At 42.6% G+C, this 16310-nt stretch overlaps 1 protein-coding gene across 1 annotated transcript; it reads right to left on the minus strand.

The window, feature by feature from the left end:
• Positions 1 to 95: 95 nt before the first annotated feature.
• mindy2 (MINDY lysine 48 deubiquitinase 2) lies at positions 96 to 15067 on the minus strand (the record flags this gene model as incomplete). Its single annotated transcript, XM_083891313.1, has 9 exons — positions 96 to 3095; positions 3223 to 3417; positions 5018 to 5191; positions 5278 to 5420; positions 6208 to 6310; positions 6453 to 6611; positions 8185 to 8249; positions 11490 to 11547; positions 14063 to 15067. 9 exons carry the CDS (start codon positions 15065 to 15067, stop codon positions 2868 to 2870), a joined length of 2130 nt encoding a protein of 709 aa, XP_083747439.1. The 3' UTR covers positions 96 to 2867.
• Between the last annotated feature and the right edge of the window lie 1243 nt (positions 15068 to 16310).

Consider the following 16310-nt stretch of genomic DNA (forward strand, 5'->3'; position numbering starts at 1 on the left):
AAACCAAGCAGCTGTTGATCTTAGATTTTTATTATCCTGGTAAACTCTAATCAGGTTGAATGTCCCTCGTCTATAAGGCATTGAGTTATTTATATATATATATATATTTATATATGTATATCACCATGTACAATGTGTGACTGTAATGTGAAAGGCTACATACATTATTTGGTCATTGAAGCAAATCGATGAACATTGAAATCAACTCAACTGAACCACGAGTCGTCGTGTTTTCTGTGAACGTAAAGAGCTGCACAGTGGAAATAATCTCAGGGACCAAAATCAGATTAGATTATAAGTTTTCAGTCGACACTAAACTGTACATGCACCATGTGAGGTTCTTCAGATTGTTCTGCACGGTGGAACCAAACGACCTCTCCAGCTTTTCGTTTCCTGTTTGTCAGAATGATAATCGAGAGAAATCTGTTGCTCCCTGAATTAAGGATTCAGCGACATTCGGTCATGACGACCTCCTCTGTGACCTTCATCATCTCAGTGAACCACCTGAACCTGAAGAGGTCAAAGTTCAGCCACTTCTGTTGAAGCTAATCTTCTTTCATCATTTTAAGCCAAACATATTGAATCAGCCCTTTTGTTCTTTTTATTCTCTCGGCTTCAGAGTGGATTCGTTTTGGCCGTTATTAGAATTCTTCTTTAAAGAACAACAGCACTCTTTTATGTCGTGTATAAAATGAGGTATGTTTTCTCTTCCATTAGTGCATATAAACGTAACAGTGCAAAACCAATTATACAACGAATAGAAGTTCAACGACCACCAACTAACTGTACAGCATTTTAAACACACACACACACACAGCAGATCCTTCTGATTCATCACAGGCTGAAACAAACGCGTCACAGAGGGAAAAAGATCGACCGAAACGATCCTCATATGAAGAAAATCTCCATCGTTTTTCTTTTCAACTCCACTGGAATGTTTTAATCAGCGTTTTTCATGCTGACGACCAAACACAAACGAGGGGAAACTCCATAAAGATTAAGAAAAAGAAAAAATAAACAGCTGAACGTCACAAAGCCGTCGTTCCTCTAACTCCTCGCTCTCGTCTGATGATCATCTGTGATTTATTTAAGCAGCGTGAAAACACAAGTGTACAGTTAATGTTCTTTTACCCTGAAGAAGGGTTTTTATTTCACAGGAGCAGCGCTGTTGTTGTTGTTGTTGTTGTTGTTGTCGGTACAAAGATTGAGAGTCAAAGGCCTGAGAGGGTTTTGTCACGTCTGTGTGGAAAATGCATGGATTGTCTGGTTGTTGTAATTACGCCCGTTTCCTTTTCGTCTTAGAAAATACGCTGAAATGTTGTAAGGCGTCGTATTTATATAGATTTATATATATATATATAATATTTATATACATACAAAACAGAAAGTTGTTGTTAGGAGGAGCTCACACTCAGGAGGAAACATCTTCATCATCATCGTCATCCTGAAGGCATCCAGTTGGAATGTAAAGATAGAAAAGTTTCTCAGGAGGCAGTCGCACGTTACCACGACGACACAAAGTCTTCAACCGCGTGTCAGGTGACTATGTACACACACACACACACACACTCTTGTACTTGCTGCATACTGAGGACTGGGTAAAAGTGCTGACAAAGTGAGGACCAGAAATTTACACTTTATGAATCAACACAATTACAAATATCTACTTCACGAATGACTAATGGATGCAGTACCATAAAATGTCTGCAGGTGGAGCCCCAGAGCAAAAGGGCTAGACAACTGGGTTTTTGTACCAAATTGAGGATCTGTGTTAAAAACAGATTATAACATGTTTACAACCTAAGGAAGTGATTTGAAAGAAGACAAAGTGAGGACTGGACAAAATGTCCTCACTGTGTTGGTTAAAAACCCTCACTGGTCCTCAGTGTCCCGGAAGTACAAGAACACACACACACACGGTGAAAGGGTGAAACCACAGACTGTCAGTGCTCTGGGTGAATTTTCAGCTCAAACCATTTTCTGAATTTAACGCTAATGAAAGCTGCTCGTGTGGAAACTGTTGAGATTAAGATTGAGATCACACACTCACACACACACACACGCACACGCATGCACACACAAATCTCAGTCCACGTCTGTGACGCCGAGTTTGTCACTGAAGACGTTAAATGTCTCACGTTTTCTTGGTGTGTGTGTGTGTGTGTGTGTGTGTGTGTGTGTGTGTGTGTGAGCGTGTCTCTGTGTGTGTGTGTTATAATAAAATCCCTCTCATTTTCAGGGAAACATTACATTTCTCCCCAAAACTCTGCAGCGTCACTGAAACGTTGGCAAACGGCGAAATGTAACAAGTGGAAAAAAAAAAGTATCTTTGTTTATATTTAGTGATTATTGATTATTGATAAGAACAAACGTATAAATCTGCAATAACGAAAAAAAAAAACGAGTGAAATGATCGATTTGTCTTTTTCTTTTGAAAACGTAACAAAGTTTCTTTCGATCTTTGAGTCAAACACAGATTTAAACTCACGTCACAAACAAAACGAGTCACAGGAACAAAGTTTGGCCGAATCCATGAAGACGGACGGACGGGTGGTTGTTGTTGTTGTTGTTGTTGTTGTTGTTGTTGTTGTTGTTGTTGTTGTTGTTGTTGTTGTTGTTGTTGTTGTTGTTGTTGTTGTTGTTGTTGTTGTTGTTGTTGTTGTTGTTGTTGTTGTTGAATTCCTCAGATGACAGCAGGCACCAGTGGTTTGAACAGTCTCTCCTCTGGTGTCTCCTTCCTTTGTTTGTCATCAGTGAGCTTCAGTCCACCAGAACCACAAGAACCTTCAGAACCATCTTCTTTCTCCTCACACACACACACACACACACGCACACACACACACACGCACACGCACACACACTGTGTGTTACAAAATCACACATTTGTCTTTCTCCTTCACTTCCTTCTTGTTTTTGCGTTCCCCGCTGCTCGACTGTTTTCCTGGACTGGCTGTGGCTCCTCCTCCTCCTCCTGCTGTGGCTCCTCCTCCTGCTCCTGCTCCTCCTCCTCCTCCTGTCCCAGCTCCCACTGCTGCTCCACCTCCTCCTGCGCCTCCTCTGTCTGCTTCGTCTCCTTCAGCTCCTTCCTGTTGACCCTGAAGCACAAACATCTGTTCTGAGTGAAGTCACCACTAAGTTCTCCTCTCCTCTTCTCCTTCACCTCCTCCTCCTCCATCAGTTACTAACCCTCTCTCGTGTCACAGTGTTCTCCTTCCTCCTCACCTGAGCTGCTCCTGCCGCCTCCTGCTCCTGCTCCTGGTAAAACTGCGACGCTCGTCGGTCCTCCTCCTCCTGGAGCTTCTTAGCCAGCTCTAAGTCACTGATGCCTTCAGGAAGCTGCTCCCACTGCAGCTCCTGACTCTGCTGCTCCTGCTGCTCCTGCTGCTCCTGCTGCAGCGACAGAGCCATCAGATAATCCTGAGGAGCACAAACGTTCACCGTCAGAGACACAAGATAACAACACTGGTGTTAGTGTGAGGGTTCTACTGGGGTTCTGATGTTCTACTCTAGTGTTTCACTGAGGAAATGAGTAAAGAACCTTTAATGTGAGTCAAATACAGAGTAAACTTTTGTAACTTTGTCTCTGTGTGACTTTTCCAACACTGATGAACTTTAATGAACTTTGATGAACTTTAGTTTGGTTTTAACTCAAACGTTCACCAGAGAAACTGCTGCGACGACAGAATAATGTGAGATTAACTGGACCAGACTGGTCCTATAGAGTATTATTCAAGTGTTAAGAGTATTATTCAAGTGTTTAAGTAGAGTATTATTTAAGTATTTAAGTAGAGTTTTATTTAGGTGTTTAGAGGGTTATTTAAGTGTTTAACCTCTTCTTCCCTGACCCTCTTTTTGGAGTCCCTGCTCTAAAATGACATACCCAAACTAAATAGAGTGAACCTCTGCAGTTACAAGCTCTATGTGGATTATTGCTCTTGATCTCTATGTGGATTGTCAGAGTAAATGTACATAGAACACAGCATAACTGAAGGATTTTTTTCTCTCGCCTAAAAAAATATTGCATTTTAAAGCAAATATCCCCTTTAAATATGCAGTAGGAGCTTAAAACCATATGGAGGTCATGTAACAACATGTGGACATGAGCTGTGCAAAGTATGATGCTGCTGAAGTGAAGCAGAGTGAAATTACAGAGGTTTTAGTAAAGAGATGTCTAAGCGTTCAAAAAAAATATATGATAACTGTCTGTAAATGGATGGTTCCTGTGTGGTGCGTAATAACAACTCTGTGACTCTGCAGCGTCTTCAGTTACTCAGCACCATAGCTCTGGCTTACCTTGGTCAATTAGGGTGATTGACAGCTCGTTTTAAACGTCTAAACCGGTAGAATCAGACCCCGGTCTCCAAATGTGTGTCAATCACTTCATTAGCGAGTCAAAAGGACATAAATGCATATGACCCATTTAGGGGGACATTAGCCTTTCTCTAATCGTTTTAATGTCGCAGTTGTTGTTCTGCTCTTATTTTGGGGCTGGATCCGTGAATCTTGGTCGTAGAGTGATAAAAATTGTACCGTTAGAATCTGTAGATTCTCCGCTGTCCAGTCGACACATGCTTTTTTGGTTTACATAATCACGCTGACGCTCCGGTGACACGAGTGTGCTGTGACGTTTTTTTCCGCTCCTGCTGGTTTGATCCATGTGTGTTTTAACTGTGTTTGGTGAACATCAGAATGGTTTATATGAGCTTTTAGCTGAGTTTCTGACCGTTCTGTGGGTATACAGCATGTCTGTGTTTGTTAAAGTTAGACATGGTTTTATGACGCTTTTGTCGCTGCCCCGGTACCAGGGGCAACCGAGAAGAAGAGGTTAAAATAGAGTATATATAAGTATTATAAAACTGGAGTATTATTTAAGTATTTAAGTGGCATCAGAGATCCACCTTCACCATCTCAGCGTGGTGGTGAATCAGTTGTGCTGGTCTTGCCTGCAGCAGAGCTCAGACCTGGTCTATCTGATCCTGTGGTTCAGACCTGGTCTATCTGATCCTGTGGTTCAGACCTGGTCTATCTGATCCTGTTGTCCTCTGTAAACCGTCTCTGGATCCGACGGCGGACGCAGCCTGAACTCTGAGTCGCAGAAGTTTCCGTCTCCGTCGACGTTGTGAAGACTTTCCCAGACGACTTTCTCCTCCGTCAGGAAACCTTGGTCTGTGACGAGGAGGTAGAGCTGACCCTGAGACACACACACACACCATGATGATGATGATGATGATGGTGATGATGATGATGAAGACCATGATGATGAAGGTGAGCGTTTACCTTGTACTTGATCATGGTGCTGAAGTGGTTGTTCCTGAAGAAGACACAGAGTTCTCCTTCCTGAACGATGGACGTCAGCTCACATAATCCGTGGTACGTGAGCTGAGTGGCTGTGCTGCTCAGAAACTGCTCTGCTACAATCCCTGAAACACCATGAGATTGAGATTATGATGATGATGATGAAGATGAAGAGCGCGACACGTCGACGGGTTTCACTGCGTCTTTGGACGAGGATTTTCAAGAAGAGATTGAACTGTGGAGTCTACGAGTCTAAAATATATATGTTCTCCAGGTCTGAGACAGTGAGTCAGTGTCAGATTATCCTGAAAATAATCCTGAAGATTATTATTAAACTCAGGGAAAAACTCAAGTCACTGATGCACATTTGACTTAAGCTTGAAAATCAGCAGCAAATGAGCAAAGATTTAAGTTATTAATGGATGGTAAGGAGGTGAGGAGGAGGTCAGAGAGGAGGCGAAGAGGAGAAGAGAGTGGAGGTCAGAGATGAGGAGGAAGAGGAGATGTGGAGAGGAAGAGGAGATGATGAGGAGGTCCGAGAGGAGGTGAAGAGGAGATCAGGAGGTCAGAGAGGAGGATGAGATGAGGAGGAGGTCAGAGAGGAAGAGATGAGGAGGAAGATCAGAGTGGAGGAGGAGGTCAGAGAGGAGATGAGGAGGTCAGAGAGGAGGAAGAGATGAGAAGGAGGAGGAGGAGATGAGGAGGAGGTCAGAGAGGAAGAGATGTGGAGGAGATGATGAGGAGGAGGTCAGAGGAGGTGAAGAGGAGATCAGGTGGTCAGAGAGGAGGAGGAGAAGAGATTGGAGGAGGAGATGAGGAGGAAGAGGAGCATGAAGGAGGTTAGAGATGAGGAGGAGAAGATGATGAAGAGATGATGAGGAGCAGGTGAGTGAAGAGTGTGAGGAGCAGCACCTTCTCCTGCCAGTTCACTGTTGTCTGACTGTTTACAGGAGATGATCTTCTCCACCAGCTGGTTGTAGCTACAGTTTCCCACAGCTTTGACGATGTCCTTCATCTGAAGATGAAGATCAGACAAAGACAGAGAAGGTTCTGAACATCATCACAGTTTAGATCTAACAGAAGAACTGACGACAGACGAGTGACAGTCGTCAGGTGATGATGATGATGATGATGATGATGATGAAGAGTGAACTGACCTGAGGGTCAAGCAGCCAGCCGTGGTAAAGAGGAATGTCCAGAAGATCAAAGACGATGCATTCAGGCGTGTATTCAAAGACTCGGACTCCTGTGAACTTGACATTCACGTCCAGACCCGTCTGTAGTTTGTGAAGAACGGCCATCGCGTCACTCATGTTCTGACGGAGACACAGACACTGGGATTAAACAACGTCTGAGATTAACATCACTTATAATTGACATCATTTACATCCTTCATTTTGTTTTCTCCTCTCTGCAGAAAAAAGAACGAAACCACATGAACATGAAGTTTAAAGAGAGCGAGCACACATCGTCTTCATCGTCTGAACAGTGAGATCCAGCAGCTCTGATGTGGATCTGAGGAGAAAAGTCGTCCTGAGATCGTGGATCAGGACTCTGATGAGCAGCAGTGATGGAAGGATTAACTAAACTGTTTAATGGAGCACAGATTTACCACAACATAGACACATGAGCTCAGCTCATCTAAGCTCAGCTCACAGATCAGATGATGAGCATCAGTCACTCATGCAGTAAGTAAAGAACTCTTTGTTTTTCTCTGCTTTTGCTCCAACAATCACATCAACTGACAGAGAAACAGTGACATCATTCTAGAATAACAACATTCTAGAATAATTATTGTGTCGATGCTCAATCAAAGCCTGAATAAATGAACTCAAGAATGTAAAAATATGAAGGTCTAAAGCTGCACTTAACTGTTACATAACTGCACTAATGAGTGGGAGCTATAAATAATGAAGAGTTTACTCGACTGTAATGTGACAGAATGTGGGTCAGAGTCATGACGCGCATCACTGACTGCTCTAGATACGTGTGTGTGTGTGTGTGTGTGTGTGTGTGTGTGTGTGTGTGTGTGTGTGTGTGTAAACCTCTTGGTTTCTAATAATTCACATTTAAACCACATTGTTATTACAAAGAATAAAAATGCACCAGGAGGAAACCTTTAGTCTGATGATAAACAACATCTCATCTTCTCATCCTGCAGAAGTCTGTCCACACACACCAGGACATGAGGACACCAGGACATGAGGACACGAGGACACCAGGACATGAGGAGCTCTAAGGTCAGAGCATCATAATAACTATAATAACACATACTTAAACCATAACCTCACATGCTGAGAGCTGCTTTATTTAAGAGCTTTTATTTTCAGTTAAATTTAGCAGAAGCCGACTGTGAGGAAACTGTTTTTACTCTCTGCTCTAAGTGAGGCTGAGAATCATTCACAGATGTGCTGGAGGAGGTCAGGCCACGCCCACTGACCACACCCACTGACCACACCCACTGACCACACCCACTCACTCCATCAGCTGCTGGAGCTGCATCTGCACATCTGACTCGAGATACACACACACACAGTGAGTCACAGCCGTGAGCTGAATGCAGCCATGTTTGTGTGTGTGTGTGTGTGTGTGTGTGTGAGCGTTCACACAGAACATCATGTGACCTCCTCTTCCTCTTCCTCCTCCTCCTTCATCTTATATAACAGATCAGTGTGTAAAACTCTCACCTGCAGTTTGATGTTGTTTATAATGAACTCAGAGTTTATTTCCATACGACAGAACTCTGACCTTCATTATGCAAATGTATGAACACACGTACGTTTCACTTCTACTGCTGATGTTTCAGCTCCACTCAGAAACAGAAACAGTTCAATTGTGTTGTGTTGTGTTGTGTTGTGTTGTGTTGTGTGTTGTCCGAGCAGCTCTTACCTGCTCATAATTGAGTCGCTGAGCCTCTGATATTTCTTTAGGTTTGGTTTCCAGGATGTAATCTCCTACATGAGGACACACAGAGACATGATCATTAATAAATTAGAGCTGCAACTAACCATCATTTTTCGTAATCGATGAATCGATGAATGAATTTGGTCCATAAAATGACAGAAAATGTTAAAAAAAACGTTGGAGCTGGAAATGACGACGTTCTCTAAAGTCTTTGTTTTTGTCCAAAAACCAAAATGATTCAGTTTGAATGATTTCTTTGTTTATGTGGAGCAAAGAAACCAAGAAAATATTCACATTTAAGAAGCTGAAACAATCAGAAATCTGGTTTTAATCATGAAAACATTTCGTGAAAGCGATTATCAATTATCGAAATAGTTGACGATTAATTTAGTAATCGATAAATAATCGATTCATGGATTAATCGTTTCAGCTCTAATAAAATAAACTGGTTAAGTCTGTGAATCTACATTTAAAGAAGAAGAATTATAACCACTGCTGCTTTTATGAATCACATCGACATGATTTGAGTTCACTGTGGCATCGCACACACACAAACGCACACGCACGCACACACACTCTCCAGTCGTACTTTTTAAACTCTGCTGTAAATATGTGATTATTTATGATGACCTGGCAGCAGCGAGCGTGGCGTCAACACTGTCAACACGTCTCTAAAGTTACTCAAAGGAATTCCATCAACAGACTCATGAAGTAAAAACAGTGACACATGGAGGACACGTGTGTGTCATCTGGAGTTTCTTCAAACAAACACAACGTTCAATGTTTCTAAAGCTAATAATGATGTTAATAACAACACAGTGTCCAGGTCAGTGAGACAGTGATGATACAGTGATGATGGTGATGAGCTGCAGCTTCTGCTTTTATTCTTATTCTGTCAACTGAGATAAAGACTTTAGAGAAAGTCCACAACAGGGAAAACCCCGGACTATTCTTACTCCTCCTGCTCCTGCTCCTCACAGAAGTTTCCTCCCTGTGTCTGAATCTGTTTGAAAATGCTGCTGTTTTTAGGACCTTTAATGTCATGATGACAGACCTTTACAAAGCTCTGAGGTCAGTGCAGCAGCTCAAACATGCAGCAGCTCCTCCTGCATGTGCAGCAGCTCCTCCTGCTCATGCAGCAGCTCCTCCTGCTCATGCAGCAGCTCCTCCTGCACATGCAGCTCCTCCTGCACATGCAGCTCCTCCTGCTCACACATGCAGCAGCTCCTCCTGCATGTGCAGCAGCTCCTCCTGCTCATGCCAAGATCTCCATTATAAAACAAAAAACCAGGAGGTGCAGGCTCCTCACTGCCTTTCAGCTCTGGCTGAACAAAATACTTTTTATAGATTTTTATTGCACATGCACAGATTATTTGATTGTTTATCTTGTATTACTGATTTATTTTTTTTATGTTGGCTTATATTACATATACACATATATATATATACATATATATTTAATGACTGCTTTAATTGTTTATCTTTGCCTTGTTTTAAATCACACACAGTCTCTGGTTCTCGTGGGTCAGGATCCTCAACCCTAAACAGATTATGATTATCAGGGATTATCAGCAGCTACTGAACATGAGACTAGATAAACTCTGTGTGACTCACTAACACTGAGAGGAGACGCTGGTGAGGAGGAGACGCTAGTGAGGAGGAGACACTTGGGAGGAGACACCACTGAGGAGGAGACAGCGTAGCTGTGCTGTAACCAGACTCTGTGTTTGATGGTGCAGAGACATGTGAGTTATGAAGGTCAGAAGGTCAGATTCAGAGCAGAGTTGTGAGTATTTCACCTGCTCTCATTCCTCTCTGTGTTGACTCTGATATATCTATGTGACCTGAGCTGAGCTCTGATTTGAGAGGAAGTGAAACACAAGATTGTTTACTCTGTTTACTCTGAGCTGCTGCTTAACGTGTTTCTATGTTTACACGCGTGGACTCAACGGGAAACGTTTCTTTAAACGGTAACAAAATATAACATTGTGTTATATACATGTTTGGCTCACGGACAGTTTCAGTGTTTTTGATGCACGAGCATGAGTGAGAGGTCCAACTGAGGGTGTGTGTGTGTGTGTGTGTGTGTGTGTGTGTGTGTGTCTAGTTAGTTAAAGATATATATATATAGATCATCGTCGCGTAATACCATCATCAATACTCCTGAGCAAATATCAGTATTTTAATTCACAAATGAAGTCGCTCTAAAGCAGGAGTCTCACACTTGCGACCCCCCCAGTCAACGTCCTGTGGCCGTTCACTTTAAGACGTTTCTATACATTCAACATTTGATTTAATGTTATTTAGAATTAATTTTTTGATTTGATTGATTTGTCGATTCATTTTGCATCACAATTATGTTTTTGTGAATTATGGATCAAAACTAACGCTTTTACTTTGAAATGGTGTGCAATATCATCCTAAATATTTTATCATGATGGTTATCAAGATATAATTAAACTGTTTAATTACTAAACAGTTAATCCCCCTCCCCCTGGCCCCCTCCTGACCAGACTAGAAGTTCACTGGCCCCAAGCTCATTTTGAGTGTGAGTTGTTTCATTGGGGCGTCACTACTTCACGTCTCCTCACGGTGGCGCTGCTCTAACTAATTAAGGAAACTTGTGTGGAAGTGACCCGGCTGAAGAAGAGGAAGCTGCACTTTTAACGTTTCACTGACGACATGTTTCCTTCAGTTAGACCAGTGGTTTCAAACTTATGGCCCACGGCCCACATGAGGCCCTCCGATCGGCTTCATGTGGCCCGCTGCTTAAACGTTTGTTTTTGGATCATAAATAAGAAGTTGTTTCCCCCCCCACACAGTTGGGCTTTTATTCACTTGACTGCCCCCTACTGACCAGTCTTGAACCTCATGAGGCCCCCAGGTCATTTGAGTTTGAGAGCCCTGAGTTAGACAGATATGCTGATATATCTCGGAGTGTCTTGTAATATATTGATTATCACAGAATCGTTGTGTTGTGATATTATCTGCATCATGGTCCATGTATCCTATGTGTATATATATGAGTTCCCCTGTGATTCACACCCTTACATGCACTCAAATGGATGACTCCTGTCATCACGACCACAGTTCCTTCTTCAGCTAAGGCCAGATCGTGTTCTGCAGCAGTGACACGAGTTTTCATATACAAAACAAATCAAATATAAACATAAAATAAAGAAATACCAGCGTGCATCAGGTGACACGTGGTGAAAAGTCAGTGCAGCAGTTTTCCCTTTAGAGTCATGATGATGATGATGATGATGATGATGATGATGACAAACACTCACCGAGATACTCCATCAGCTGCTCTGCAGTTATTATCTCCATCATCGGTGGCATCTTCACCTGCAACACACACACACACACATTTATTACTACACTAGTTATATTATTTATATTTATTACACAAACCACTGGCACTGAAGCTGGGCGTCTCCTGTGTGTGTGTGTGTGTGTGTGTTCATGTTAATCTTGGATATCAACACACATCACAATTTATTATTACTGCCATAGTAACTACTACTTATTATTACTGTAATTGTTAAAGGAGAAAATGGTGTGGAGCGCACCAACATACAGTCCTTGTCATTTGAAATCATGTTGTTTTTCACTTGAAAATAAATGTCTCCTGAGCAGATTTTCCTCCTCGTCCACAAATGTTCACAAATACAGACAAAAGCTTGTATTTTCTGAAATATTAAGGATATAAACCAAAGGAGTACAGACAGGAAGTGCCACTTGTTTACGTTTGCAAATGTAACATTTCAGGCAGATCCATCGATATATTATATTATTATGATATAATACAGTTTGTGGACTTGGAACAACCAGGTGACCGGAACAAAACAAGCTATGCACAAAGGAATCCAGGTGAATTGTTCCAAATGACATGATGCATAAATAACAAGGAGACATAAATGTCAGAAATAATCTTGACTCTAGCAAATGCTGGTGTAATCCCAGACGTACGTACATTTATGATTTATCTGCTGCTAAAGTCAAACTTCATACAGCACATCAACGCGTCCGCACACGCTCTTTAGTTTGTGTTTTACAGGAAGTGTTGAGGATCAGCTGCAACCTGTTACCAAATCTAAACGTGAAGATACGTCCAGATTCACTGCTGCAGAGAACTCCAGGTAAACTGATGGATCACTGAGATCAGACGTCAGCTACAGACTCATTCTCTCATCATCATCCTCTTCCTCACATCCTGGTTGTGAGAGCCACTCAGAGTAATGTTGTAGCATTAAATGTTAAAGTGTGTAAGTGTAGTAAGTGTTTGTGTTATTGTAGTGGCCTGTTTTAGGAAGACTGTGGTATAAACCACCACTACACTGGTCCACTGGTACAATTGGTCCATTATTACACATTTTTTATTTAATCAAATGTTACACCCACGAGCATCATCCATCGTCTGCTCTGCTTTATTATAGGGGTGGGGAAAAAAATCGATTCACATATGAATCGCGATTCTATTCATCCACGATTCTGAATCGATTCATAAACTGCAAAAATCGATTGAAGTCTATTTTGAAAAAACACCACTTTGTGTTATTTGTGTACAGTTTATTTTTGTAACTTCTGGGAGAAAAAGGCAGCTAGCCTAAGCTTTTATTTATGCTAAAGTTATTTGTGTTGTACAGGAAGTAAGTTTTTTATTTGTTTTGAATGAATAAATGTTAACTTTTGTCTTAAGTTTGCCTTTGTGTGATCACATTATCACATTATCTTAGACAAACTGGATTGTTTTGATGACAAAATTTGCCTTAACACACTATGCATTGAATCAATTTTTGAATCGAGAAGCGATTTTGAATCGTATTGTGAGCCTAAGAATTGGATTGTGAGCCAACCAAAGATTCACATCCCTACTGAGAACTGGAAACTTTAAAGGTGCATTATGTAATAAATGATAAAATCCTCCTAATATGTCACAGAGACTCAGGAATAATGTTCATAACAAACTGAACTCACCAACAACAACAGTACAGACAAAATATTTGCATTAAAAAAATATATTTTGCAGACTGCAAATCATGTTTATGTTTTGAAATCATGTTTTGTCGTCATGTGGCGCCACCTACCGCCGTCTACCAGTCATTGCAGTCGATAGAGTCTCAGCTGCCGAGCAACCACGGGTTGAACCAGTTACGTCAGAAAATGAAACCTAAAAGACCTCGGTGTTTTGAATTTGAGTGTAGTAACAGTTTTTGACCACATTCTTACATATGGCACCTTTAACATAACAATAGACGAGTCAAGTACCGCAGCAGTGGAACAGTTGGTTTATCGACACAGGAAAACCGCAGTAATACTGCGTGTACTGCGTGTACAGTTGGAGTTTAACTGTTGTTGTGAACTCTACGTTACTAGTATTAGCTCAGTTAGTTTATCAGTGAGTAACTGTCACAGACAGTGTTTCACGTGTGTCACTCAAAGCAAATTAACCTGACAACCAGTCAGTTATTAGTGAACCCTGCGTGAATAAACACACGTTAACAAACACCAACAAACACTCACACAACACTTCTAACGTTAGCCTGTCAGCTAGCTAGTTCGTTCGTTAGTTAGCCGGAGTACAAGTGTGTGATCCGATTAGCGCGTTAGCTTTTTGTTTTGAATGAATAAATGTTAACTTTTGTCTTAAGTTTGCCTTTGTGTGATCACATTATCACATTATCTGATACAAACTGGATCGTTTTGATGCCAAAATTGGAATTGAATCGAGAATCGTTTGAATCGAGAACCGTTTGAATAGAGTATCGATTTTGAATCGAACCGTGAGCCACCCAAAGATTCACATCCCTACTTCATTAATAATAAACTTTTTTTTATTAATCTTTTTTTTATTTTTTACCTTCCACGCCAGCAGCAGGACGTTCATGATGGCCAGCAGCGGGCACGGTCCGTTCTCGTTCTGGGTGATGATCGGCGTGTTCTCCTCCCTCCACTTGATCCACTTGATGTGGTAGATGGACTGTCCGGCGGCGGCGGCGGCGGCTCGCTCCGTACTGCACAGGCTCTTTGTGCCTTCGGTGCTGTGCAGGGCCAGATCCAGTCTGTCCTCCAGAGCCGGTCCTCTGTCCTCCAGACCCGGTCCTCTGTCCTCCAGACCCTCGCTGTTCAGGTCCGAGCTCGGGCACGAGTTCAGGTTGGAGAAGGACTCGAGTGAATCCATGCTTCGGGACTCTCCGCCGAGGCTCGCGTCGCGGTCACTCCCACTCGGCAATCCCTCGGATAAGGTGCGATCACCGGGCAGCCCTGGCCTTACGTCTGCTGCCTCCGCCGCCTCCGCCGCCGCCGCCGCCGCTGCTGTGATTGCATTGTCCGGACACAACTGCGCAAGTTTCCCGGCTTCACTTTGTCCGAGAGCCGAACGCTCCGCACACAAATCTGTGCCGCGCTGAGCCGGAGCCGACGACGGACCTCCGCTTTTGTTGTTTACCAACTTCGCGGCACCACCCTCTCTATCTGGTGCGGCCAGCAGCACCGAGTCATCCTCATGCCCCATCCCGTTACTGACCACATCCTCGGAGCCCGAGCCCGAGCCGGAGCCGGAGCCGCCCTGAGCCGCCGCGCTGTCCCGCTTCACAGCCTCCTGCGCTGGCGGCGAAGAAACTTCCACCGCCCCGGCGCTGCAGGCTGTGACACTGACCGCACACGGAGCGAGGACGTCCGCGGTGCTGTCATTACAACTCCCGCTGACCAAAGTACCGAGAGGAGCCTCGCTGCTCTTGCGTTTGTCGACCGCCGCTTTCGCTCCTCCGCCGCCGCCGCCGCTCACGTCGCTCATCCCCGCGTCGATGGTGGCGCACACGGAGCTGCCGTCGCTGCCTCGATGCAGGTTCGCGTAATTCTCCATCCCGACGAACAAACACCGTCGACAGATTTTTTTTAGCTAAATTGCAGCAGCAGCAGCGCCGTCGCTCTGAAAGACGCCATGACAACTCTGCGAGTGACGTCATCACAGTGAAGTGCTTTTATGTTGCGCAAGGGGGCGCAAGAAAGCACCAGGCCGTGCTGCGTTTGCGGACGCTCGTATTTTGTAGCACTCGGTGGATATGCCGTGGCCAAATTGTGAACCCGCAGTAACGTTGTAGTGTCACTAGGTGGCAGTCATTTCTCAATTCCTTCCCCAGTAAAAAAAACAATAGAAGCACTGGTCCGGATGTTTTTTTTTAAAACCGTTTTGGGGTTGTTTAAAAATAAATTTAACAAAAAAATCCAGTGGGATAGAGTGGTAAAGTTATGTTGTACAACATAACATCATTAAATGGCTTTATGGCTTGTATTGATAGGTGGTTACTTGACTCTTCTCCACTCAAGAGGCGATTCTAGAGTCTGTAGGGGCCCTAAGTAAAAATTCCCAGGGGGCCCTTCCAACCAGTGTTCATCACCTTTATGCTATAAATAATCTGACACCAGCGAAATATGTATGGAAAAACCTTGTAATTAAAAAGTATGTGAAACTATAAATGAAAAGAACATTAAAATACTGCAAATAGCTTTTAAAAAACTATATAAACTTAGTTTAAAAAAAAAATACATTACACTAGAAAAATAACCCACATTATAAAACAATATAAATATGAAGAACAATAAAATACTGTAAATAACTGAAAAAAACATATATAAACTCAGTAAAAAAGATATGCATATCAGTAAAAACAGCCCTTGCCTTATTATAATTATTACTAATAATAACAATAATAATAATAATAATTATAATAATCATAATCATAATCATCATAATATATAGGGGGGAGTATATATATATATATATATAATACAGCTTTATTGCCATGGTTAAAATGATGGTTAAAGCGAATGAAATGAATTTCGTTTGTGTTCAATCCGTGTTATTTTCCCGTGTAAAAATTCAAAGTGATGAAAGGGAAAAGTTTGTTGTTGTTGTTGTTGTTGATAATGATGACGTCATGGTGTTGTACCTGTGAGATCACAGTAGTAGAAGAACGATGATGATGATGATGGTGATGATGATGATGATGATGGTGGTGGGCGTGTTCACACTCTGATAAAGTACTATGACGACAGAGCAGAGGGGCGGGGCTGTCTGTCACACTCACACACACAGAGAGCGAGCG

Source organism: Microchirus variegatus, assembly GCF_963457635.1.
Source record: "Microchirus variegatus genome assembly, chromosome: 6".
Taxonomy (NCBI): domain Eukaryota; kingdom Metazoa; phylum Chordata; class Actinopteri; order Pleuronectiformes; family Soleidae; genus Microchirus; species Microchirus variegatus.